The sequence below is a fragment of the Saprolegnia diclina genome (assembly GCF_000281045.1).
Source record: "Saprolegnia diclina VS20 unplaced genomic scaffold supercont1.49, whole genome shotgun sequence".
NCBI classification, from domain to species: domain Eukaryota; phylum Oomycota; class Saprolegniomycetes; order Saprolegniales; family Saprolegniaceae; genus Saprolegnia; species Saprolegnia diclina.
Window position 1 is genome coordinate 335752 of NW_008246116.1, and position 21865 is coordinate 357616.

Here is a 21865-nt window from a genome sequence, read left to right on the forward strand (position 1 = left end):
CTTCCTAATTCATCCGCCGTGACAGACTCGTCCATGAAGACTGCAGTACGATGGGGCACGCCACTCGGTCGAAAGGTCGGGGGTTGCGTTGCGTGCGATTAGCCCCGGTATTTTTGTAGCGATCTTTTGCAGTTTCTCGCCATTTGGGATTTCACCAATGTTTGGCCGGTCCAAGGTGCAAGAGCTCACGAAGAAGCCGTCGAGCATCACGGTGGGGAAGCCGGCGCTGGCCAAGAAGGCGACCGACGGACCGCGGAAGCCCGTCCACGCGCTCGGGGTCGATGCCATGCACCTCCAGGTAGCCATCATCCCGAGCTCAGGAGCATGATGAGGCGTAGCCTGGCGCGCGGGTGTGGGTCCCGGACAGCAAGGAGCTCTGGCGTGTCGGCGAGATCGAGACGCTTCTGCCCGATGGCAGCGCCAACGTCTTCGTCCCCGACAGCCCTGACGACAAGCACCAGGTACATCCTCCTCTGCCGGAAGCGCGCGATGGCATGCGTTGCAGGTCGTGGCGACGGCAGCGATGCTCGCGTTTGACCCGTCGCACTTGGTGGACCACACGGACATTGCGCAGATGAACAATATGCACGAAGCGCCACTGCTGAGCGTGCTCCACCGGCGGTACCTCGCAGACGCGATCTACACGTTCACGACCGACATCTTGATCTCGGTCAACCCGTACAAGAGCATTCCGCTGCTGTACGACGTCATGGGCTTTATGGAAGCCACCAAGTCGCAAGCCGACTGCGAGATCAAGAAGCCCCATTTGTTTACGATCGCCGAAAAGGCCTACCGGGACATGCGCAACGCGCGGTGTGGCGAGACGAACCCGCAGTCGATCGTTGTGAGCGGCGAGAGCGGTGCGGGCAAGACCGAAGCGTCCAAGCACATTATGAAGTACCTCGCGGTTGCGAGCAAGCTGGCCGAGGGTGGAAAGACGTCCAAAGCCGACGCGTCGCTGCACGAGAAGATCGAGGAGTGCGTCCTCCTCTCCAACCACGTCCTCGAGTCGTTTGGGAACGCCAAGGTACACGCGCTTATGGACATTGATGTGTCGATATGAGTGGTAGACGTCGCGCAACGACAACAGCAGTCGCTTTGGCAAGTACATTCAGATCCTCTACAACGGCGACGGGCGCATGAACGGCGTTGCCATCAAACACTTTTTGCTCGAGAAGACGCGGATCGTGGCGCCCGAGACTAACGAACGCAACTACCACGTCTTTTACCAGGTACACCACAACTGCAATCTCGAAATGCAATATCAAAGTGCAAACTCAAAGTGCAACCTTGTTAAATATTCTGATGGGACTAGATGCTTGCCGGCTTGGATGCGAACGAACGGGCCGCGCTCGAGCTCCAGGATGCAGCCCACTACAACTTTTTGACGTACGGCAACTGCCTCGAGATCGACGGCGTCGACGATGCGAGCGACTTTCGTGTGCTGCGCGCGTCGATGACGCAGCTCGGCTTTGCGCCGTCGACGCAACAAGAGATCTTTCAGGTGCTCGCGGGTGTCCTCAAGCTCGGGAATGCGCGGTTTTCCCTTCGCGCCGACGACCGCGAAGCGTGCCAGTTTGCCACGAGTGCGTCGTCGCGTTTGCCGCTGCTAGACTCATGCTGCTACATAGACGTCCCTGTCGCCAAGATTGCGGGGTTGTTTCGCGTCGCGGCCGACGAGCTCGAGGACAAGATGACGACCCAAACAACGGTGACGGGTCGCGGCTCGATCCTCCGCATCAAGCTTTCGTACACCGTCTTCATTGGGTGAGCATAGGTTGATGGCTGTGGCGTAGGTGCGACCAAGCCGAGGTCGCCAAGCAAGCGTTATGCAAGTATCTCTACGGCGAGATCTTCAACTACATCATCAGCCGCCTCAACGCCATGTGCGGCGAGCACACCAAGCCTGGAAAGCACCCGTTCATTGGCATCCTCGACATCTTTGGGTTCGAGATCATGCCCACCAACAGCTTCGAGCAGCTCTGCATCAACTTTGCCAACGAGATGCTCCAACAGCAGTTTAACCGCCACGTCTTTGTCCTCGAGCAGGTACGTCTTGTTTTCACGCTATAAGTGCTTGAAGATACAACGCTTTATGCAGGAGCGGTATGCGTCTGAAGGCATCTCGGTCTCGGTCATCGAGTTTCAAGACAACCAGGCAAGGCAACTGGATTCTTTGAATCCAGATTCTGATGGCTGGTGTAGGAATGCTTGGACTTGATCCAGAAATCCCCCGCAGGAATCTTTCCGCTTTTGGACGAGCAAATCATGCTCAAGCGCAAGACCACGGACCGCCAGTTGCTCAACATCTATCACCAGGTCGACTGTGACGAGCCTGTGCACCGAGCACCACTGATCATGTATGATTAGACGCATCTGGACAAGCACCCGCACTACGCCAAGCCCCGATTTGAGTCGGATGATTTCGTCATCAAGCACTATGCGGGCGACGTCACGTACTCGGTCCACGGGTTTGTGTCCAAGAACACGGACAATCTCCACGAAGACTTGGTCGAGCTGCTTCGGACGAGGTAGTGTATATGTTTCCCGTCCGAGTCCAACACGAGCGTCCTGTAGCCAGTTGCCGGTGCTGAGCGCGATCTTTGCACCTGCCCCGCAGCCGATATCGTTGCGGCACTGCGAGAGCAGTGGCACGCCGACACACCGGCGCCAAGTGAGCGTCGCCCTCGTCGGGTCCAACACGGTTGCGAGCAAGTTTCGAACACAAGTATTCTATCAATTTATCGACTTGGGGAATTGATGTTTGGTAGCTCACGGGGCTCATGGAGATGCTTGGCAGCACGACGCCCCACTACATCAAGTGCATCAAGCCCAACAACATCAAGTTTGCCGGCGGCTTTAGCTCGCAGCTCGTGCGCGATCAGCTCGTCTACGGCGGCATTCTGGAAGTCATCAAGATTCGACAGCAAGGGTACCCGATCCGCCGGTACCGTGGCCTCGATTTTTGTCCGTGGATACCATTCTTGATGTTGGAGTAGACCCTTTAACGACTTTTATCAAACGTTTGCGATGCTGTTGCGCGGCCGACGTCGCGCCGAGGGACCGGCCACAGACACGATCGAGCTTGTCCGGTCGATCTGCGAGTCGTCGCTGCTGCCGAATGCCTTCCAGATTGGCAAGCGCGAGGTATCTTTGCAAAGTGCCTCGAAGTCATCGCTGCATGCGTTCGTAGGTGTACCTGCGTTACGGGCAGCTCGAGCTGCTTCAGTCGGTCTTGACTGGTATCAAGGGCGAGATCGCAACCGTGCTGCAGTCCAAGTTTTGGCGTTGCCACTCGCTTCGCAGACGGTATCAGCAACTTCGCACTCGCGTCATTACGCTCCAAGCCAAGTGGCGTCAGCGAGCGGCCACCAAGTCGTACGCGGCCCTGCAGCACTATACCCGCAAACTTCAGGTTGAACTATGTGACGCCAGATTGCACTTGCAAAATGATATGTGACGCAGGCGAATCGACGCTGCAAGACGCTTTTGCGCCTGTACGCGCGCAAACAAGCAGCCGCGATCCGGCTGCATGCGATTGCTCGGGGCTTTGCCACTCGCCAGTACGCATGCCTAGTTTGTGTCTCGGGAAATGAAACGTATGACGTGGCAGGCGCCTGGTGCGGCAGGCCAAGATGCAGACTGCCGCGATTGCAATCCAGCGTATTGCACGAGGATTTCTTCAGCGCACCAAGGCCGAGCGCGCGCTGCGCTGCCGCATCAACAGCGCGGTGACCCTCCAAGCGCGCTTCCGGGGCTACCTCCAGCTCCGCCGCTTCCACCGCATGTACGAGTCGGCCGTGACGATCCAAGCGCTGTTCCGTGCGCATCGCAACCGCCAGCAGTACCTCCGTGGCAAGGTACCGTCCTCTTGTTCCGAGAAAGGCCAACACGTCGCAGGCTGCGATGGTGGCGTCCCAAGCGCTCATCCGCAAGATTCTGCAGCGGAAGCGCTTCATGCACCAGCGCCGCATGGTCATTCGTCTTCAAGTACGTCACCAGCCTCCTCAAGAGTACCCTATACAGGCTGCGATGCTAGGCGTTTGCTCGCATGGTGCCGCCGCGAGGTCGCTACAGTCGCCTGCGCACCGCAACGGTGCTCGTGCAAAGCTTACGCCGCGGCTACACCCAGCGGCGCCGGTACCTCGCGCAGCAGCACGCCCGTGCCACGTTGCGGTCGCACCTCGTCATGTATGTGCACAAGCGACGCTTCCGCGTGCTCCGTTGCAGCACAATCCGCATTCAGGTATCAAGCTAGAGACGTGTGGTGATGGTGCAGCATGGTTTGTAGCGTGCGCTGCGTGTGTACTTGAGCCGTCGCGCGTATATTCACGCTCAGCGAAGTGTGCGCAAGCTCCAACGCACCGTGCGGGCCTATTTGCGCCGTCGCCGTCTCGCCATAATGCTCCAGCACCTTCGCGACGCTTGTGTCCGGCGCGACGCGGATGCTGTGATCCTGGCGCTACGTCTCTCGCCCGAATACATTTACATCCGACACAAGGCCGCCGAGATGCGGTCGCTTCTTCACGTTGCCGCGTGCGCCGGCGACTTGAACGTCGTCAAGTACATTTGCTTGCACGCCCTCGAGACGCTCCATGCGCGCAACGCAGCGGGGCACATGCCGCTTCATGACGCGTGTCTGGCGTCGCGCTTGGACGTGGTCAAGTTTCTCGTTGCCTTCGCCGCCGAGAAGGCGCCCATGGATCCCGCCTTTGACGACGGCGACGAACGAGGCATGACCGACAGCCGCCGTCTCCGCGAAGCGTCCAAGTCGTACATTACGAGCGCGGTCGATGCCAATGGCGTCACGGTGCACACGGGGTTCCTCAAGAAGCGCCGCGAAGCTTCGCGCTGGTCCAAGCGCTTTGTGGCCCTTCGCAACACGCACAATGTACCCGAACTGCACTATTTCAAGTCGAAATCGCAGACCAAGAGGTCGATTCAACCGTCAAATGTGATATGGTATCGCATTCGATGTGCGTAGTGACAAGGTCCTCGACATGCGCAAAGCGCTTTTCAAGAAATGCGCCGACATTCCGTTTGCGTTTGAAGTGCACTCGCCCGAGCTCCTCGAAGGGTATAGTAAGGGACAAGCAAAGATTTGTTTCCTTAGTCGTCGACATAGACGCAACCGCGAGGGCCGACTTTACTTTCAGGCCGAGAGCGAACTCGAGCTCCAAATGTGGCTCGCCTGCCTTCGCGACACCGTGCCCACAAGTCTCGAGCACCGGTAGTGGATACGACTTTGCACTTGGCCTTTCTGAGTTTGCACTTGTAGGCTCTTTGCGATGCAGCGTTCAAGCGCTAGCATGCACTTTGTGAGTCGGTCGCAGCAGCAAGCGTGGTGCAACGTGCCGACGCGCGACGGCGAGAGTCCGCTGCACCTTGCGGTCCTTGGCAAGACGACAGCCGACCCGCGGGATGCTGTGAAAGCCGCGTTGTGGTTCCTTGAGAACACGGCGTCGGTCGACAAGCTGCCATCATCGCGCAAGAAGTCACTTAAACAAGTGATTCAAGAAACGAACCAAGTCCTCTCACCGCTTCTAAGCCCGACGACAAAGCTCGACTCGGCCGAAATCGACGCCATCAAGCTAGTGCTCTGGCTCGTCGAGCACGGTGCTGACATGAACCGCATCTCGAGCCTCGCCAAGAAGACACCACTCAAGCTTGCAATCGAGCGCAACTACCACACGCTCGCCAAGGTACAGTCTTCATACGTTCAATGTCTCAAGGGGATATGTAGTTTTTGCTGGATCGGGGTGCAACGACGGCCGAGCTCTCGCCGTTCGAGCTCACTGTCGTCCAGTCGCTCAAAGCCGAGCTGGCCAAGATTGTCGTCACGAGCGTTCAGTCGAGCGCGTCGAAGAAAGGCGAGACGCCCATGGTCTTCCTCATGAAGCAGCCCGGCCTCGTGCGCCACAGCTCGTACCTCTCGGTCTACGTCGAACAGATCGGCTTGCCAAACGCCCAGCACCTCTCCCGTCCGCGCGTCATTGTCTCCGTCTACGGTACACACATCTATCGTGGTGCACATGGCTGAGGCGAACGCCAGACGTATCGAAAAACTTGATTGAGAAGAAGCAGCTCGTGACGTGTCTGCCGCTGGCCCAAACGTCGCTGCTCTACTATGGCTTTACCTGGTTCATGCAGACGCCGTTCGAGAACCTCCCATCTGGTACACGTATAACTCGAGCACAGTATCTTGATTGTCTTGCCAGGAGCGTTTATCGTGTTCGAAGTCCAAGCCGCGTCCAAGCTCGCAGACGACATGCCGAGCTCGCCCAAGTTCAACGAGACGCAGGACATTTGCTGGACGTTCATTCACATTGACCAGCGCTCAACGACGACGTGCGCGCTCAACGCCGAAATGTACGCGCACCCGGTCGACCTCAAGTTCAAGAAGCTCCAGCGCTTTGACGCGTTCATCTCCGGCGACATCTCGGTCCTCCACGGCTAAGACCTTCCTTCATATATGAATCTCTCTACGATTTGCTTGCATATTCTATATGTCATTCATGGATCAGCTGTGTCTCGGTCTGCACGGGAGCGTTGAAAGATTGAAGGTTGAATGATTGATATGGACAACGTTTACCAACTAGAGTCGACCACGCTCGCGTCGGAGCTCTATCCGAGCGCTAGACGGTGCTGGCGACGGGAGGACCGAACCGCCCGATGGTCGAGAACCAAGTTGAGAAGCCAATCGCGGCCAAAAGAACGGCGCTGAGCGACACAAAGACGAGCGTCCTAAAGGCGTGCGGGTCGGCGAACGCGATGCTCACGAGGAGCATGCCGATGTAAAAGAGCTTGGTCGTCGCGCTCTGCATCGCATTGATGGTGCCGCGGCGCTGGACTTCGACCCACTCTTGCATGATCTGCGTCTCGGCAAGATCCGCGCTCCAGAGCCACGCGCGCGAGAGGAGCACGGCCACGATCATGACGTAGTCGGTGATCTGCACCTGCCCAAACAGGAGAAAGGACGCACCGACTGGCAGTAGCGTGAGCCAGAAGAGCCAGACGCTCACGACAGCGACGCGCTCGACGCTGCCAATTCGTTGCACAAGCAGCGGAAACAGCAGCGTGCCGAGGAGACCAAAGAGCGCGCCAAGACCCGACGTGGCACCTAAGCATATTCCATCGAGGTGAGAGAGCTCTCCAAATGAACAGAGAGGAGAGTGTACCGAGGAGGGAGAGCGCGACGCCGCGCCATTGCAAATACGCAATGTTGAGGCCGCTGCCCGAGAGCACCGTCATGTAGAGTGCGCAGTAGGCAAAGGAGACGAGAAACGTCGGGTGGGCTGCGTATGCTGCCCACATGGACGTGTACTGGCGCAGCGACAAGGTGGCTTTCGGCTTGGCGCTCTCAATGTGCGACGAGTTGGCGAGCGCTGGCACGAGCGCATAGACATCTCGCACCATGGCGTACTCGAGTGGCGCCGACATCAAGTTCCAGACACCGACCGCCGCCGCCCCTATGTCGCGATTCGAGAAGGGAGCGTAGATTGTAGAGGGAAATACCAACGGTCGCCCGGGTCATGGGGTCGGAGCCGGCATAGTCCATGAGGATACCAAAGGCCGCCGGCGCGAGCAGCTTGCATGAGAGGTCGATGCGACGCATCGTCGTGTTCCAGTCGCCGAGGCGCGTCGACGTCTCGGTCGCAATGACGACGACCCAGTCCTTCTCCAGCGACAGCGTCTGCGCGTCGCTAAACACTTGGCCGACCGCACCGAGTGCGATCGTGCACCCAAACAGCAATGTGAGCGGCCACGTCCAATTCCACTGGAGCCTAGTGGCAGGTGGCAACACTGTGATTGGCTGTAGAAAGTGCAATTTCATACGTGGCAGCGCCATGAATGAGATAGAGCATGCAACCGAGCGTGCCGGTACTGAGCAGCACACACGCGTTCTCAACAACAATCGAGACGTTAAGGACGGTCATGCGGCTCGTGTGGTCGAGCCACTGCCCGAGCGACGGCACGGCGGCGACACCAATGACGTAGACGACCTACGTCCGAAGATGACATCGCACAAAAAGAATCAGTTGCGTACTAGCGAAAAGACGGCGCTCGGCAGCAGCGTATTGACAAAGATCTCCATAAAGAGCAGTGGGATCGCAAACTGCCACATGCGATCGCCCTATATGATGGACACATTGTCATCTTTCGAAAAAACAGAAATTGGTATGTACCCAGGCCGACATGAAGTGGCTCGCATACATGTAGGCGTGAACACGGGCCGTGACGCATACGCCCTTTCCATCAACGAGCCGCGACGTCGGCCTACCGGTAGTCCACAAGCTAAGGGTCGTGACGTCGATGCAACAAGGCGTACGAGGACAAGAGTGCCCTCGCTTCGCTACTCGCCGCGCGGTGGTCGCGGCGGAACGCGAGGACGCAGTAGAGAATTGGCAGCAAGGTCGCGGCGCCCACCATGGCCATCGGCAGCACAAATTCATTTGGCACAGGGCAGTCGTCGGGCGCCACGGCACAGCCTACAAACACAAGAATGCTGTTGAATAGTCCTTGGTAAAGCTTCGTACCACCGCTGACGCTGAGGAGCGCGAGACTGGCGGCGCCAAGAAGCGCACCGATCCGAAGCGTCGCGTCCATCACTCGTCGACTTCAACAAAATAGGAAAATGAACCGTCGTCGATTCACCAAAGCCAAGGAAATAATGGAACCTTTGCGACGCTGGACCGAAACGAGGCGACAACGGCAACCAGATGGTATGTCATGGGCTTCAATACATTTGTCTGCACCACTCGGCCTTTTGTTGGTTTGGACTCTTGTTTACCCTTCAACGCCCAGTGCAACTGCGCAGTCGACATGCCCAGATGCGATTGCTACTCGTGCAGCAGCAAGCGCAGATCCATACAAGGCTCACTGGATGCCACACGCGAAATCGGGACCTGCACTCTTGACGATTCCGCCGGCGCGCCTCTCTATCTGGGTTCAGAGAAGAGAGCGTCAGTTCAACGACCTGGGGTCGTGATGGCGCATTTTGAAGCACCCGTCAAGTTGTCCAGAGGTCGAGCTATACAATGTATACTAGTGGTAGTAGTAGGGACAGCGATGCTTTTGTACCGACGAAGGTGCCTGCGCTGTCACGAGTAAAGACGTCAGCAGTGTCACTTTGACGCCAACGAAAAGGCTCAATCAAGGACGGCTTTATCTCAAGCATCATGCTCTGGTCCTACAGGCAGCATCGGTTCTCACAACCACTCAGACGACCTGAACTCATACGACCTGAAGCCTGTCGGCCGGCCTCGAGTCTGGCCCGCAAGCCATGTCGATGCCACCGCCTCGCAGCTGTCACCAGCCCGAACACCGATGGGGCACGACGAACGAGGCCGCTGCCACGTGTGCTTACCACCGACATACTTGTCGCTAGCCACAGCCTGCAACAGCGACGCTCTGCCCACTTGTAGTGTCTTGGACGCAATGCAACACACAAAATATACATTCAATCCGCGTTAGGGGCGATAGTAGAACGTGTGGCCGTTCGGGCACATGTACTGTCCAGGTTGGCTGCCTGGCGGCATCTGGACGCGGGTCATGCACGACGGGCACTGGCGCATGACGATGCCGCCCGACGGTGCGCGCAACGGCGGCGGCGCCGCGGCCGACGACGGCATTCGCAGCGTAAAGAGGTGGCCGTTCGGGCACTGCAGTGTCCCCCGCGCAGTCGAGCTCACAAGGCACCGGATGCGGCACGCCGGGCACTCGACGATGACGTTGCTCGAGCCCGCGCCCTGGGCTTGCTGGCGTGCGCGCTCGGCGGCCGTCGGTGTGTGCGCGAGCGAGTGGCCGCAGCCCTCGCAGGCTTGGCCGCCTGTGCCGCGCTTGCCGCAGTTGGTGCAGCACGGGTGCGCCTTGGCGAGGCCAGCCGTCGGCTCGGGCCACTGCGTCTGCACCTTGCGGCAGATGGGGCACTTGGTCGCATTCGCCTCGTCGTGGTTGACGTTCTCAAGGAGGCAGGTAAAGTGAAACTTGTGGCCGCACTCGCCCGTAAAGATGGACTGCCCGAGCGACTCGAACTCGTCGAGGCAGATGGGGCACTCCTCTTGGTCCATGAGCAGCGTCACCTTGTGGGTCGTCTCTTGGGGCGTCGCCGCGGCCTTGGCCTCGGTCGCCACCTTGACCAGGAACGGCGCGGCCTCGCGCAGATCAATGTCGCTGTGCGACCGGACGAGCCGTGCTGCCATGGTCTCAAAACGGCAATCTCGGTGTCCCTTCTTGCCGCCTTTTTTATAATGCTCCACGCTACATACAAAACGTAAGCTATTTTTAATCGCTGGCTGCCGAGTCGTTTTCGCTTAGTCGATTTCCGACTAGGAATTACCCGACGCCGTTGGACACACCAAGTCTGGACAAGATGGACAAACGTACATATAATACCTACTAATACACGACAGTGGGCCAAAGACCTTCTTGCGCCGATCGGTGAGCTGGCCGAACTCTGCTATAAGATCTGCTATAAGATTGATGCTTGCCAGTCCGAGGGTATCCGTTGCCGCCAAAAATCTGCGCCGAAGCACTTGTGGGGCGTCGCAGCATTACGTAGCAGGCACTCCTACCCAAGCGCAAGGTCGTCGCAGTGTGTGCAAGGCGCCCTCTACTGCTCGCTACGATTTCACTCTGCTCTCGCCACTTCTTGTGCTTTGCGTTCTATCCCACTACGCCAGATAGGACATATATGGTGTGGCCATGTGTCCTCGGCCTCGCTATCGCAGTGGTTTTACCGCGCCTTGCCAGCGCATACGCACGCACGTCGAAGTGTTCTTGGTCCAAGCAGCACATGGTTCGAACGAACGCAATCGTGCGATCTTGGCGGGGATCGAACCTCCGACCTCCAGCCGCCGCAACGTCGAACGCGAGACACCTATTCTATCTATATGTGCAGTGGTGTACTTACTAGGTATCGCTCGAGCAGCTCGCTCCACATGTATTAGCGCTACTCGCGGCCGCGTGGCTTGTAGTAAAAGGCGTGCTGGCGGGGACAAACGTACTGCCCCGCTGGACTACCAGGTGGAATCTTGACGTCGGTGCGGCACATGGTACAGTGCACGGTGGCGGCGGACGTGGCGCGACTCCTCGCTGAGCTATTGTTGCTCGAGACAGGCGCCACAAGGGCAAAGACGTGTCCGTTCGGGCACTCTACGCGACCTCGTGCGCGCGTGCTCACTAGAAACTGAACGTGGCACACATAGCACTGCAGCGCGACGTCGTCCGGCTCGAATGGCTGGCTTCGCGCCCGCGCGCGGGGCGTGTCGGCGAGCGAGTACCCGCAGCTGTGGCACCACGGATCACCGACGCTACGGGTGCCGCAGTGTGTGCAGAACGGGTGGGCATTCGCGCGCCCGCGGGTCGGTGTCGGCCACTGCACTTGCACTTTGCGGCAGATGGGGCACTTGGTCGCGTTCGCTTGGTCGTGGTTGATGTTTTCGAGGAGGCAGCCAAAGTGAAAGGCATGGCCGCACTCGGCGGTGAAGACCGACTGTGCCGCGAGGTCGTCGAGGCAAATGGGACAAGTTGTCTTCGTCTCTGTCGACCTGCGGGTGCCGCGGCAGTCGGGTGCCACAGAGAGATGGCTCTGCGTTCGCGCGCGCCGCATGAGAGCAATTGTCAACTGCGACCTTGCAGCATATCTTGTGTGCACCCAGTTGCAATTTTTGCCGTCGGAATTCCGGATTCTTATCCGGACATTAGTAGTTAGTCGAAACCCACATAGTCGGCATTCGACTAAAGTCGACGTGGCCGCGACTTGTGGCTTGTTGTCGAGATTGCGAAGATCATCCAAGCATGCATCCCGACCTTGGCGGCCTCTGTACGACGACGACGATGAAGATGACGCATGGAGACGGTGGCTCATGCGCTCCTGCTGTAGACAAGACGCCCGTGACCTATGCGTACCTCTGCGGTACGGGCCTCGCGTCCGGGGCCGCGCTCTTCCTCGACCGCGCCCATGACCTGCCGCTTGGTGCGTCGCCGACCCTGTCGACCAGCGAGGGCTTAGGACTGCTGCGTAGATCTCACGATGGTGACCCGCTACGGCCAGTACTGGCGGCTCCTCACGTGCCACTTTGGCTTTCAGAGGTGCGCGTCCTTCCTTCGGTCCTGCATGTGCCCATGCCATGTAGTGGCATGTCGGTGGCTTTTGGCATCTACCTCATCTTCCACTGCCGCCTCATCGAGCGCCAGGTAGCCATGTTGATCCCTCCGTGCTCACGACGATAATCCGTTGTCCTAGTTTGGCTCCAAGAAGTTTGGCAGCTTCGTCGTCCTCGTGCTCGTCCTCTCGACGCTGCTGCAAGCCGCATGCTTGAAGGCCAAGGTGCTCCCATCGATCGCGAGCGGACCGTACGCGCTCATTGGCGCGCTCATGGTCGTCTTCTACGGTACGTCATGTTTGCGTCTACCTACGCCATATCCTACTCCTCGTTTCGACTAGGCAATGTGCCCAAGCTGCAGCCCGAGCTCTTCAGTGCAATGGGCCTCCACCTCTCGGAGAAGGCGTCGACGTACTTTATGATGATCTTGGTACTGTCCTTGCATGATTGCTCTTGTCCTCTTGTCCTCAAGCGGTCCTAGGTGTGCTTGCGCGGTCTCGACTCGGCGCTGCCATTTGGCACCGGCGTCCTCGTCGGCGCCGTGTACCAGACGACGCCGCTCTCCAAGTTTCGCCTCCCGGGCTTCCTCGTATGGTTTTTCGAGGTACAACGTGCTTGCGCAGCTCTCTCTGAGGCGCGCGGTAGCTCTTTGCCTCGGTGTTTGCTGTCGTACCCATGAGTGTGGCCGCGCAGCAGCGCCAGCGCCAGCTCCAAGAAGCGCAGCGCCGCCACGCCCCCGCGGTACATTCCTTTCTGTTGGTGGTCCGCGACTAACTTGAATGATTAGCCAAACGGACAAGGGTTCCGGGACCAGCTCTTGCCAGGCATGGGCGGTGGCATGCCCATGCCGGTGGCGGTACACGCTTCGATTCTCGGCATTGCCGTCTTTATTCTGACATATGCTAGGCGCCTCCATCCGACGCGGCCATCGAGACGCTCACAGTAATTGCAATTTTCAATGTTTCAAGTCGAATTCACGCGTCTACTTAGTCGCTCGGGTTTGAACGGGACCAAGCGATTGCGGCGCTGCGTGCGGCCGACAACAACGTGGAAGCCGCGGCCAACCGCCTGCTCAACGGCATGTAACCCACACCCAACAAGCTGTCTTTCATTCAAAAGACATTTTTCCATCGTCGTCCGTGGACTACAAGCTCGCGTCCTTGCTCAGAAAGTCCTCGACAGCGTGTTCGATCCAAACGGATTCGGTCGCGGCCTCCAGCTCGGTCTTCTGACGCAGCTGCAGCGCCATGCGTTCGTCCATTTGCTGCTTTTGGAGAGCTTCTACTTCTTGGCTCTGCAGCAGCTGCCGCGCGCCATTCGCCGGCGCGCCATTGCCACTTCGCTCGTGCTTGTGCTTCTCAGCGAGCGCAGTCTTCTCGAACGCTTCCTTCTCGGCAAGAGCCACGATCGCAAAGGCTTGCTTCTCCTGCAGCGCGGTGAGCTCGTGCGCGTGCTGCTGCGCGAGGGCCTTGGTGCGAAACTCCCACACCTTGGCCATCGCCGCGGCTTCAAACGCGTGGCGGGTCGTGGTGCTCGGTGACAGCGGCGTCAACGACACTTCGATAACTTCTTCGTGGAGGGTGTGCTTTTGGTGGATGGCAGCCCACTCGCCTTCTTGCTTGAGCTGCAGCGCAGTGCACTCGGACGCGTGCTTGACATGCAGCGGCTGGAGCGAGTAGTGCTCCCGCAGCGCATCCCAGTTCATCTCGGCTTCGTTCTTGACCATGGTGCTGTTGTTCGTGCAAGACACAAGTGACCGTTGCCACCGCGTACGCACAGAAAGGACGTCCCTTCCCACATCGTATTAATTCACAGAGGGTCGTTGGTTCAACGGGTGCTACGCCGGGTCGGTGGCGAGTAGCGATGGGCTACGGCACCCCTCGTAGGCTGCATGGAAGAGGGCCGAGCTCGCCGGGCCTCGAACCTCTGGTTGTATCCAGTCGGTCGAACCAAAAGATTTTTGTCGAAGCCAACGCCGGCTAACCGCCCATGATACTAGAGCCAATGCCGTGGCTGTATCAGACACCCAAACGGCTCGGTTCGGCTCGGCTTGCCTTGAAGCCGAGCCGCGAAAGCGGTGCTCAACCGACCAAGCCGTCACCTCCACGGCTCGAGCCAAACCGTAAAGCGTCTCTGTCGCGAAGGGTCGGGCTTAGTAGACGCATGTGACGCTGCTGCGTCAACCGAGTGCGATTAACACGACCGACTAAATACGAGCTTTGCGATTATCGGCGCGGTTCGATGCTACTAGCTATGTGCGCTGCAGCCAGTGCACGACGGCGATCCCGACCAGCCTATCTCAAAGGGACGTTGGAGTTGACAGAGGAGACGCGCATTAACGTACGCAAGGACGAGGTAGAGCGCCATGGTCTCGAGGCTTTCTTGGTACTGGATCGCCGGGGCGGTGGCGAGAGGCAAGACTAGACCAAGACGGAGTGATGCAACCTAGTGTCCAGATGACGCGGAGAGGTACTTTCGCCGATATGGTTGAGAGCGACGCGGACGACGCCGCCGTACTCGCGCATGAGCTGCAGCGTGCTCAAGAGGCGGTCACCTGTCTCGTACGATACAAAGACACTTGGCACAAAGACGCTGGACGAGTTGCCATTGTCAGGCACCATGCGAATGGCCCACGACCTGTCGTAAGGAATGGGGCGATGCTAGGCGGGATGATGGACTACTCGTTGCGCGGGCGTGGGTAGTTGTCCATAACGATCACAGCTTTGGCGTGAGCGCGCTGCGCTTGCAGTATCTTGAACGCAAAGTTGCAGCCGCCTCGCTGCACCAAGGCGACTTTACCCGTGAGGTCCTGCCGCAGCGGCCGGCAGCCGTCGAGTGGCCGCGCTAGACATGCACGCACGTGTAGCTTCATGCAGGTGTAGCACGGCGTTCGTACCTGCCACGAGCTCGAGGCCGCTGTACTCGTCTGCGTTGCCCACGCGTCGACCAAACCGGGCATGGCTACCAAGGTGGCATGAGCGACGCGGATGATACGAGGCCGAATGTACATGTGGCGCAGCGTCGCACAGCATGGCCTACACGCATGCAGCATGAGCGTCTGCCTACGCGCATGGCCGAGCGTACTCTTGGACGACAAGCGCCGACGTCAGCGTCAGGAGGACCGCGACGACGGCGACGAGCATCGATCGCATCGCTTGCATCGCTTGCCTGTCGGTCGCCTCGTGGCGTCTATCGCAATTGTCCGGATACACATGCTTCCGGATAATCGATGTGGGATATCGGTGGGCGAACGTGTGAAATAGCACGGGAGTGAAAAACCCTTTCCCACGGCAGCCGCTGCGGCGCGTATCCGGAACCATCCGGATTTTGCGGACGGCGACCACAATCCCATTTTCGCGACCAAGACGACAACGAAGATGCTGCATGCGACGATGCTCCTCCGCCGCCATGGCCTGCGCGCCCGGCGCTTCTGCAGCGCGGCGCCGACACCGACACCGACGACGCTCACGATCGGCGACGTCCTCGCCGAGCGCGAGAAGGTCTTTGCGAACCTCGACACGGCGTCGGCCGGCGAGATCCACCCGCACTTTGACCGGTGGCAGTCGATCCAGCACGACGTAGGCACGACGCCGCATCGACCTGCCTCAGCACCTGCGCACGTAGGCGCCTGTCCACAGCGCGGTGGATCTCATGGTCCAGCGCAACATTGGCTCGCTCATTGTGACGCAAGGTACCTTCGACGACGCATCTGTGCACACGCATGTTCATGATGGTATTAGAGGGTCATGGCATCGTGGGCATCGTCACGGAGCGCGATGTGATGAAGAAGATGGCGCCGCATGACGACGACGAAAAGTCGGCCTCGCACATTGTGCAGGACATCATGTCGAACCACATTCTATGCATTGACCCGTCGACGACCGTCATGGAGTACGTCTTCATGTCGCGCAAAGATGATGATTCTGATGATGAGGATGGTAGAGCCTTTGCGACGATGACCAAGGAAAACATTCGCCACCTCGCCGTCATCCACACGGACATGAAGCAGACGGTCACGAAGGGCCTCGTCCCCATCGATGCGATGCGTAGCGTCCTCTCGATCAAGGTGCGTTTTGCCTCTTTGCGCTGTGCGAATGCCACGTCATGCACCTCACGAACGTCGCGTAGGACATTCTCAAGGAATATGCCAACGACGCGGCCAAGAAGAAGGCGAGCCTCGTGCCCGAAGGCGCCGAGGTGGCGGTGCCGACGCCGCCGCCGACGACCGACGCCAAGCCCGTTGCGGACGCCACGCCTGTCGCGAGTACGTTGCCACGCCTCTCGCATCTCGCATCTCATGTGTTGCTTGTAGTCACCGCGGGCTCGCTCCTCCGCAAGAAGCATGAAAAGGTCAAGCTCATTCTCAACACGCGCATTGAGGACAGCGTGTCGGTCGCCGAAGCGGTTCGGGAGATGGTAGTGTGCACGCACAATCGTATGGACAATATTGTTTATATAGCTATGTACTAACTAGGCCCGTCGCAACTTTGGCGCGGTCCTCGTCATGGACGACGAACTCCACGTCAAGGGCATCTTCACCGAGCGCGACTACTTGACCAAGGTGCTCCACCCCAAGCTCAACGCCCACGACGTGCTTGTCAAAGACCTCTGCTCGAAAGGGGTCTTCACGCTCAAGAGCGACGCGACGCTCGAGACGTGCGTCCACGAAGCTGCTATCCAGTACCGTTTCCTGGCTAAAGTAGCCCAAGTGGACACAGTGGATTAGGAACTTCCGCCACCTGCCGGTCGTCGACGCCAAGGACGACATTGTCGGCGTCCTCTCGGTCAAGGACGTGGTGCGTGAGATCTCGCGCGAATTCAAAAGCACGCAAGGCTACTGGCTCATGGAGTATTTCAAGTCGAAAATGGAGCCCAAGACCGAAGCGCCCAAGGTCGATGCTGTCCCGCCGCCGCTTGTCGAGCCGCCCGCCGACGCAGCCAAGGAGACGCCCAAGCCCAGCGTCTAATTGCACCACCACCGCCTAACCTCGATCGAGTCGGTTCATGTCGGTTCGTGCTGCTCGTGTTAAAAAGCAATAGAAAACATTTCAAGCGCTCGATTCCATTCGAGCAGTCCACCACCATCGGCATGGCGCAGCGCGAGGTCTGCGTCGGCTGCGACCGCCCGCCCTGCGTGTGCTACTGCGACCTGCTTCCGTCGCCGCGCCTCTCGCCGGGCTTCCGTATCCACTGCATACAGCACCCGAACGAGGCCAAGCGCAAGGCGCTCTCGAGCGTCCCGCTGCTCGCCCATGCGCTCGACGACTTTACACTCGAGGTCGGCGACGTGGCCTCGGCACCGCCATCCGAATATCGTCGTCAGCGCGTGCTGCTCTTCCCAGGGCCGACTGCGACGCTCCTCATGCCGCGTGACATTGCCAACCTCGAACTCGTCGTCGTCGATGGCACGTGGAAAGAGGCCAAGCGCATTGTGCATCAGAGCGAGAGCTTGCAGGCGCTGCCGCGGGTCTTGATTGCGTGCGAGGGCGCAAGTTTGTACGGCACGCTGCGCAAGGAGCCAAAGGACGGCTGCGTCTCGACGCTCGAGGCCGTCGCGCAAGCCATCACGGTGCTCACGGGCAATGCGTCTATCCAAGCCTCGCTCGTGTCGCTCTTTGGAGCGGTCGTCGGCCGGCAAACTGCGTACGTCAACGCAGGCAAGCAAGCCAATGCCGCCTACTACAACGGCGTGCCCAAGCCCGAGCGCGCGCGGACCCTCGCCCGCGCCAACGTCGGGCACGAGGCAATCGACGCCGACGTCCGCGAATATGTTTTGTACGCGACCGAGACACGCCTCGATGGCTCGAGCCGCTGGCACATTGTCGACGACGCGTTTGTGAGCACTTACAGCGCGGCCATGCGCCTCTGCGTCGAGCGCAACGTCGGGCGCAAGCGAGGCGACCGGGTCGGTGTCGTGCTCAAAGCCACCTTTGACAAACGCCAGCGTTGTCCGTCAACCGAAGCTCCGCGTGTCGATACTTAAAGAAACGAGAAGTTATACTTACATCCTCCTTGGCTATCCCGCTCTACGCCACAAGGTCGGTCTATGATGAAGACTGCCAAGTGTCGAGCTCGATCGAGACGACTGTGGCCACGAGACAGGCGGGGGCCGACACCAGTGACAGGCTCCCTGGAGCCTTGCAGAGGCAGTGGGCATTGGCAGGGGCGCTGGCGAGGTCTCTCACGGGAAGTGAAGCATCTTGACCCGAGACAAAGGGCAACTGCATCGCGAAGCACGAGGAGTTTGGGCCAAAACATACATGCATATATCTATTACTTAGTGTCCTGTCAAATGTGGAAATCCAGCGCAGAGCGTCAATGTCGATCGCGCGTTTACTCGGCCGCGGGCGTCGCCTCTTCGTCCACCTTGATGTAGCGCGGGACGCCAAACTGGCCATCGGGCTGGGGCCAGAGCCACTGCTTCCAGACGACCGGGCGGATCTTTTCATTCTTCTCGTCGAGCTCGAGCGTCGTCGACGTCTTCATGGCAGCGAGCAGCGTCGGGTAGTCGCGGTGCGCGGCAAAGACGGCCTGGAAGCTGCCGATAAAGGCGAGCGGCACGTAGCCATCAATGTCCATGTGCTGGCGCAAGAAGGTATCGCGCACGAGGTTGTCGGCGCTCAAGTAAAACTCACTACACAGCAAATTCTCCATGAACATCCTCGGTTCCGACAACTGGCCATGACGTACATCTGCTGCTTGGCGTACTCGGCCGTGGCCTTGGTGTCGTTGTACGCAATGAACGTGCCGTTGGCGTAAAAGCCGTTCTCACGGCGGCCACCGCGGCCACCCTTGCCACGGCCACCGCTGGGCGCGCGGCGCGGCGCACCCGACTTGTCTATGCATGCATCAAAACGTGAGTTCGCCGGCCACGGCAGCGATGCAAGGTCCGTACCAGCGACAGGCTTCTTCTTGTTGGCGGTGGCCGTCGGCGACGACGGTTCGCCGGCCGTCTGCGCGACTTCTTCGGCCTCGACGAGGCGGTACTTGACGTTGGTCGCGGCCATCTTTGCTCGGCCGATTTTTTGAAAAACTGAAGTATTGGCACCAGTCAAATGCCGATCCCTAGCCCCAGCGTATTTTTTTACGCGGCGGGCCAATTCCATACAAATATGTAGATGTCGCTTCAACGGGCACGAATAAAATGTGACCACCGAATCTCGCATGATGGCGGCCGACCTGCGCATCAATGACCGCCGTCTCGCGGATGCCCAGCGTCGTGGGCGGCGGTTCGAACCTCACGAGCTGCCTGCCTTGCGACCACTGCCAGCGCCGCTGGTGTAGTATAGTGCGGCCAACGTATTGGCGTGAAATGCGTATCGCAGTGGGACTTGAAGTGCTTGAAAAAGGCGCCAAGCCGTGCCAGTCCGTGGCCAGCCGAGGGTGGACTGTCAAGTTGCCGTTGTCGGCAAGTGATTCGACGTAGTGCTTTGCGACTAGGAACGATCTCGAAAAAGCTGGTCGTCGTACGGCTAATGTATATGTAGTCTGGTGCGAGATGTTTCTGGAAATTGCACCAGATCTGGGTCAGTTTTGAATTACTACACACCACGCCAGGAGCATACTAGTACGATGCGCACTTCTTAGACGAGCGGGTACGACGCGCAGTCGGCGAGGCCGCACATGTTCTTGTCGCGGGCAATGTGAAAGTAGCCGTCCATGCCCCACGTCGCCGACCAGCTAGAACGCACACATGTGGTCATCTCGACCAGACATCGATACCAGATAGCTACCTGTTTTTCACAATCCAGTACGGAGCGCCAGACGTGGTCGTGTTGTAGCCGACCGCCAAGACCGCTATTAGCGCAGACGTCAAGTTGGCAAATTTCCAAAGAGGGATGTGTACCGTGGTTGACGTCGGCTTCGCCCGACTTGCATTCCGTCGAGTCGTACACGCCATCCTTGTAGAAGCGAAAGTCGGACGACACTTGGAACGCAATGCTGACGGGGCCCACGGTCCCCACGGCCGTTTTCTGCAAGTTTCAATGTATCAACCTCCATTTCGTCGTCTCGAGATCGTCGCACCAGCTGCGTCTCGTCGCGCGACGTGATGTTGACCACGTCGAGGACGCGGACACCAACGTTAGTCGGGTCAAACTTGCACGTCTCGTCCTTGGCGTGGTAGGGGTAGGTCTACGCCCCATCCATGTCACTGTGGGCCGGATCAAAGCAGTTACCGCGCCCGTGTCCAAGCCGCCGTTGTACTTGATGTACTCGAAGGCATGCGAGGGGAGACCGCCGTTGCAGCCGTGGTTGTCGAACGCACCGGCGCAGTCGACGAGGTTTTGCTCCGAGAGCAAAATGCGCTTCCCGTGCGTGAGCAAGTTGTGGCTCTCGAGACAGCCCGTGCTCGAAAACGTCCTACATACCAGGCGTGAAATGTCAACCCGACTTGCGTTGAAGCGTGTACCAGCACGACCCGCACTTGCCTTGGTTCTTGACCGGCGAGACAGCGTCCACGCGGCGCCAGTCGATGGCCGCCGGCGCATCCGACGTTGCCATCACGCTACACGTCCATATGCAAAGACACGACGCTGCAAGCAGACGTACAGAGAGCGATGGGTGGCCGAGCAGTCTTGCGGTGTGGCGCCGAGGTAGTCGGCTTGGAACTCGGCCCTAACGAGTTCTTATAGGCATCAAGCTTTGCACGACAGACGACGTACCACGTTGAATCGGCAAAGCCGTTGAGTGCGAGCGAGTACGGACGATCGCCACGCGCGTTGTGGGCAGCGACGAGCTCGGCGTTGGCGACAAACGCAGCAAAGCGCGCTGCTTCCTTCTCGTTCCGGCCGTAGGCGACGTCAAATGCGCTCTTCCAGTGCATAAAGAGCTGGCGACGACTTGTCTCGGACGTTGGCACCTACAACAGCACATCGTTAACGCATTGCAAATTGAGATGTGAGCTCGAGACCGAGGTCAGCGCCCAGTGCGTGGGACCACCCGACTCGCATTCAAAGATGGCCGGCGGCAGCTGCTTGGCTTCGTCTTCGTTGTAGCACGTGGACGCGACGGCGGCCGACTTGCACCAGTAGCACGGCTTGTCGCCCTCCTTGGCCTTGCGGCACGCGCTCTCCGAGTTGAAGAAATGGCACCCATGACTCGGCGACGTCTCGGTTGTCTTGCAGGCAAAGACGCCGGGCGGGAGCTTGCTTGCCTCGTCGGCTTCGTAGCAGGCGCTCGCGACTGCCGCCGACGCGCACCATGCGCAGGACGCATGCGCATGCGTGCATGCCTCCTCGTTCTTGAAGAGGTGGCATGGACCTCCGCTTTTGGTGCTGGTCACCTCCGCCGCCGGCCATGTCTCGTGTTCTGGGGCGTCATTCGTGATGTCAGCGAGACTCGTCACGTCATGGGCAAACACGGGCGACCGACCGTGCTCGCAGTCAAAGATGGCCGGCGGCAGCTGCTTGGCCTCGGCCTCGTTGTAGCACGTCGACTTGACCGCCGCCGACTCGCACCAGTAGCACGGCTTGCCGCCCTCCTTGCTCTGGCGACACGCAGATTCCGTGTTGAAGAAATGGCAACCGTGGTTGGGCGCGGGGCGGGCGCACTCAAAGATCGACGGCGGCAGCTGGCTTGCCTCGTCGGGGTCGTAGCACGAGCTCTTGACCGCCGCCGACTTGCACCACGCGCAGTCGAGCTGAAGGCAGCTGGCCTCGGTGGCATGGTCATGGCAGACGTTGGCCACCGCCGTCGTCATCGTCATCATCGCAAGCAGAAGCGCACTCGTCGTCAGGACCTTCATCGTCGGCTGCTTG

General features: G+C 59.2%; 11 protein-coding genes across 11 annotated transcripts; 4 read left to right on the top strand and 7 right to left on the bottom strand.

The window, feature by feature from the left end:
* Positions 1-152: 152 nt before the first annotated feature.
* On the top strand, positions 153-6500 carry SDRG_12432 (hypothetical protein). Its single transcript, XM_008618505.1, has 25 exons — positions 153-298; positions 339-461; positions 506-1027; positions 1071-1232; positions 1316-1586; positions 1632-1749; positions 1797-2049; positions 2102-2158; positions 2206-2319; positions 2371-2531; positions 2578-2728; positions 2772-2947; positions 3000-3147; positions 3194-3415; positions 3466-3563; positions 3614-3860; positions 3901-3990; positions 4040-4246; positions 4292-4935; positions 4985-5077; positions 5126-5230; positions 5279-5702; positions 5744-6008; positions 6053-6175; positions 6219-6500. Exons 1-25 carry the CDS (start codon positions 158-160, stop codon positions 6455-6457), a joined length of 5154 nt encoding a protein of 1717 aa, XP_008616727.1. The 5' UTR covers positions 153-157; the 3' UTR covers positions 6458-6500.
* Positions 6501-6558: 58 nt separating this feature from the next.
* Positions 6559-8685, bottom strand: SDRG_12433 (hypothetical protein). The gene is made up of 8 exons (XM_008618506.1): positions 8538-8685; positions 8330-8489; positions 8187-8277; positions 8048-8134; positions 7837-8003; positions 7516-7784; positions 7179-7469; positions 6559-7120 (listed from the first exon to the last, which is right to left on the bottom strand). Exons 1-8 carry the CDS (start codon positions 8605-8607, stop codon positions 6636-6638), a joined length of 1620 nt encoding a protein of 539 aa, XP_008616728.1. The 5' UTR covers positions 8608-8685; the 3' UTR covers positions 6559-6635.
* A 754-nt stretch (positions 8686-9439) lies between these two features.
* On the bottom strand, positions 9440-10239 carry SDRG_12434 (hypothetical protein). Its single transcript, XM_008618507.1, has one exon. The coding sequence runs from the start codon at positions 10200-10202 to the stop codon at positions 9471-9473; it is 732 nt and encodes a 243-aa protein (XP_008616729.1). The 5' UTR covers positions 10203-10239; the 3' UTR covers positions 9440-9470.
* A 630-nt stretch (positions 10240-10869) lies between these two features.
* On the bottom strand, positions 10870-11657 carry SDRG_12435 (hypothetical protein). Its single transcript, XM_008618508.1, has one exon. The coding sequence runs from the start codon at positions 11609-11611 to the stop codon at positions 10952-10954; it is 660 nt and encodes a 219-aa protein (XP_008616730.1). The 5' UTR covers positions 11612-11657; the 3' UTR covers positions 10870-10951.
* An 85-nt stretch (positions 11658-11742) lies between these two features.
* Positions 11743-13243, top strand: SDRG_12436 (hypothetical protein). The gene is made up of 11 exons (XM_008618509.1): positions 11743-11824; positions 11885-11977; positions 12027-12093; positions 12138-12198; positions 12248-12395; positions 12449-12537; positions 12589-12711; positions 12753-12848; positions 12895-12963; positions 13014-13049; positions 13098-13243. The coding sequence occupies exons 1-11, from the start codon at positions 11800-11802 to the stop codon at positions 13191-13193; spliced, it is 903 nt and encodes a 300-aa protein (XP_008616731.1). The 5' UTR covers positions 11743-11799; the 3' UTR covers positions 13194-13243.
* An 8-nt stretch (positions 13244-13251) lies between these two features.
* On the bottom strand, positions 13252-13833 carry SDRG_12437 (hypothetical protein; the record flags this gene model as incomplete). Its single annotated transcript, XM_008618510.1, has 1 exon — positions 13252-13833. One exon carries the CDS (start codon positions 13831-13833, stop codon positions 13252-13254), a length of 582 nt encoding a protein of 193 aa, XP_008616732.1.
* Positions 13834-14267: 434 nt separating this feature from the next.
* On the bottom strand, positions 14268-15305 carry SDRG_12438 (hypothetical protein). The gene is made up of 7 exons (XM_008618511.1): positions 15192-15305; positions 15116-15142; positions 15004-15068; positions 14789-14951; positions 14581-14744; positions 14452-14527; positions 14268-14401 (listed from the first exon to the last, which is right to left on the bottom strand). The coding sequence occupies exons 1-7, from the start codon at positions 15266-15268 to the stop codon at positions 14359-14361; spliced, it is 615 nt and encodes a 204-aa protein (XP_008616733.1). The 5' UTR covers positions 15269-15305; the 3' UTR covers positions 14268-14358.
* Positions 15306-15484: 179 nt separating this feature from the next.
* SDRG_12439 (hypothetical protein) lies at positions 15485-17074 on the top strand (the record flags this gene model as incomplete). The annotated part of the gene is made up of 8 exons (XM_008618512.1): positions 15485-15685; positions 15732-15798; positions 15848-15998; positions 16050-16173; positions 16236-16371; positions 16420-16523; positions 16582-16787; positions 16834-17074. 8 exons carry the CDS (start codon positions 15485-15487, stop codon positions 17072-17074), a joined length of 1230 nt encoding a protein of 409 aa, XP_008616734.1.
* Positions 17075-17196: 122 nt separating this feature from the next.
* SDRG_12440 (hypothetical protein) lies at positions 17197-18090 on the top strand (the record flags this gene model as incomplete). Its single annotated transcript, XM_008618513.1, has 1 exon — positions 17197-18090. The coding sequence occupies one exon, from the start codon at positions 17197-17199 to the stop codon at positions 18088-18090; it is 894 nt and encodes a 297-aa protein (XP_008616735.1).
* A 260-nt stretch (positions 18091-18350) lies between these two features.
* On the bottom strand, positions 18351-19222 carry SDRG_12441 (hypothetical protein). The gene is made up of 3 exons (XM_008618514.1): positions 19003-19222; positions 18798-18945; positions 18351-18741 (listed from the first exon to the last, which is right to left on the bottom strand). The coding sequence occupies exons 1-3, from the start codon at positions 19211-19213 to the stop codon at positions 18441-18443; spliced, it is 660 nt and encodes a 219-aa protein (XP_008616736.1). The 5' UTR covers positions 19214-19222; the 3' UTR covers positions 18351-18440.
* Positions 19223-19539: 317 nt separating this feature from the next.
* Positions 19540-21865, bottom strand: SDRG_12442 (cathepsin H). Its single transcript, XM_008618515.1, has 9 exons — positions 21019-21865; positions 20771-20967; positions 20658-20723; positions 20518-20613; positions 20285-20468; positions 20133-20240; positions 19954-20080; positions 19841-19904; positions 19540-19787 (listed from the first exon to the last, which is right to left on the bottom strand). Exons 1-9 carry the CDS (start codon positions 21850-21852, stop codon positions 19691-19693), a joined length of 1773 nt encoding a protein of 590 aa, XP_008616737.1. The 5' UTR covers positions 21853-21865; the 3' UTR covers positions 19540-19690.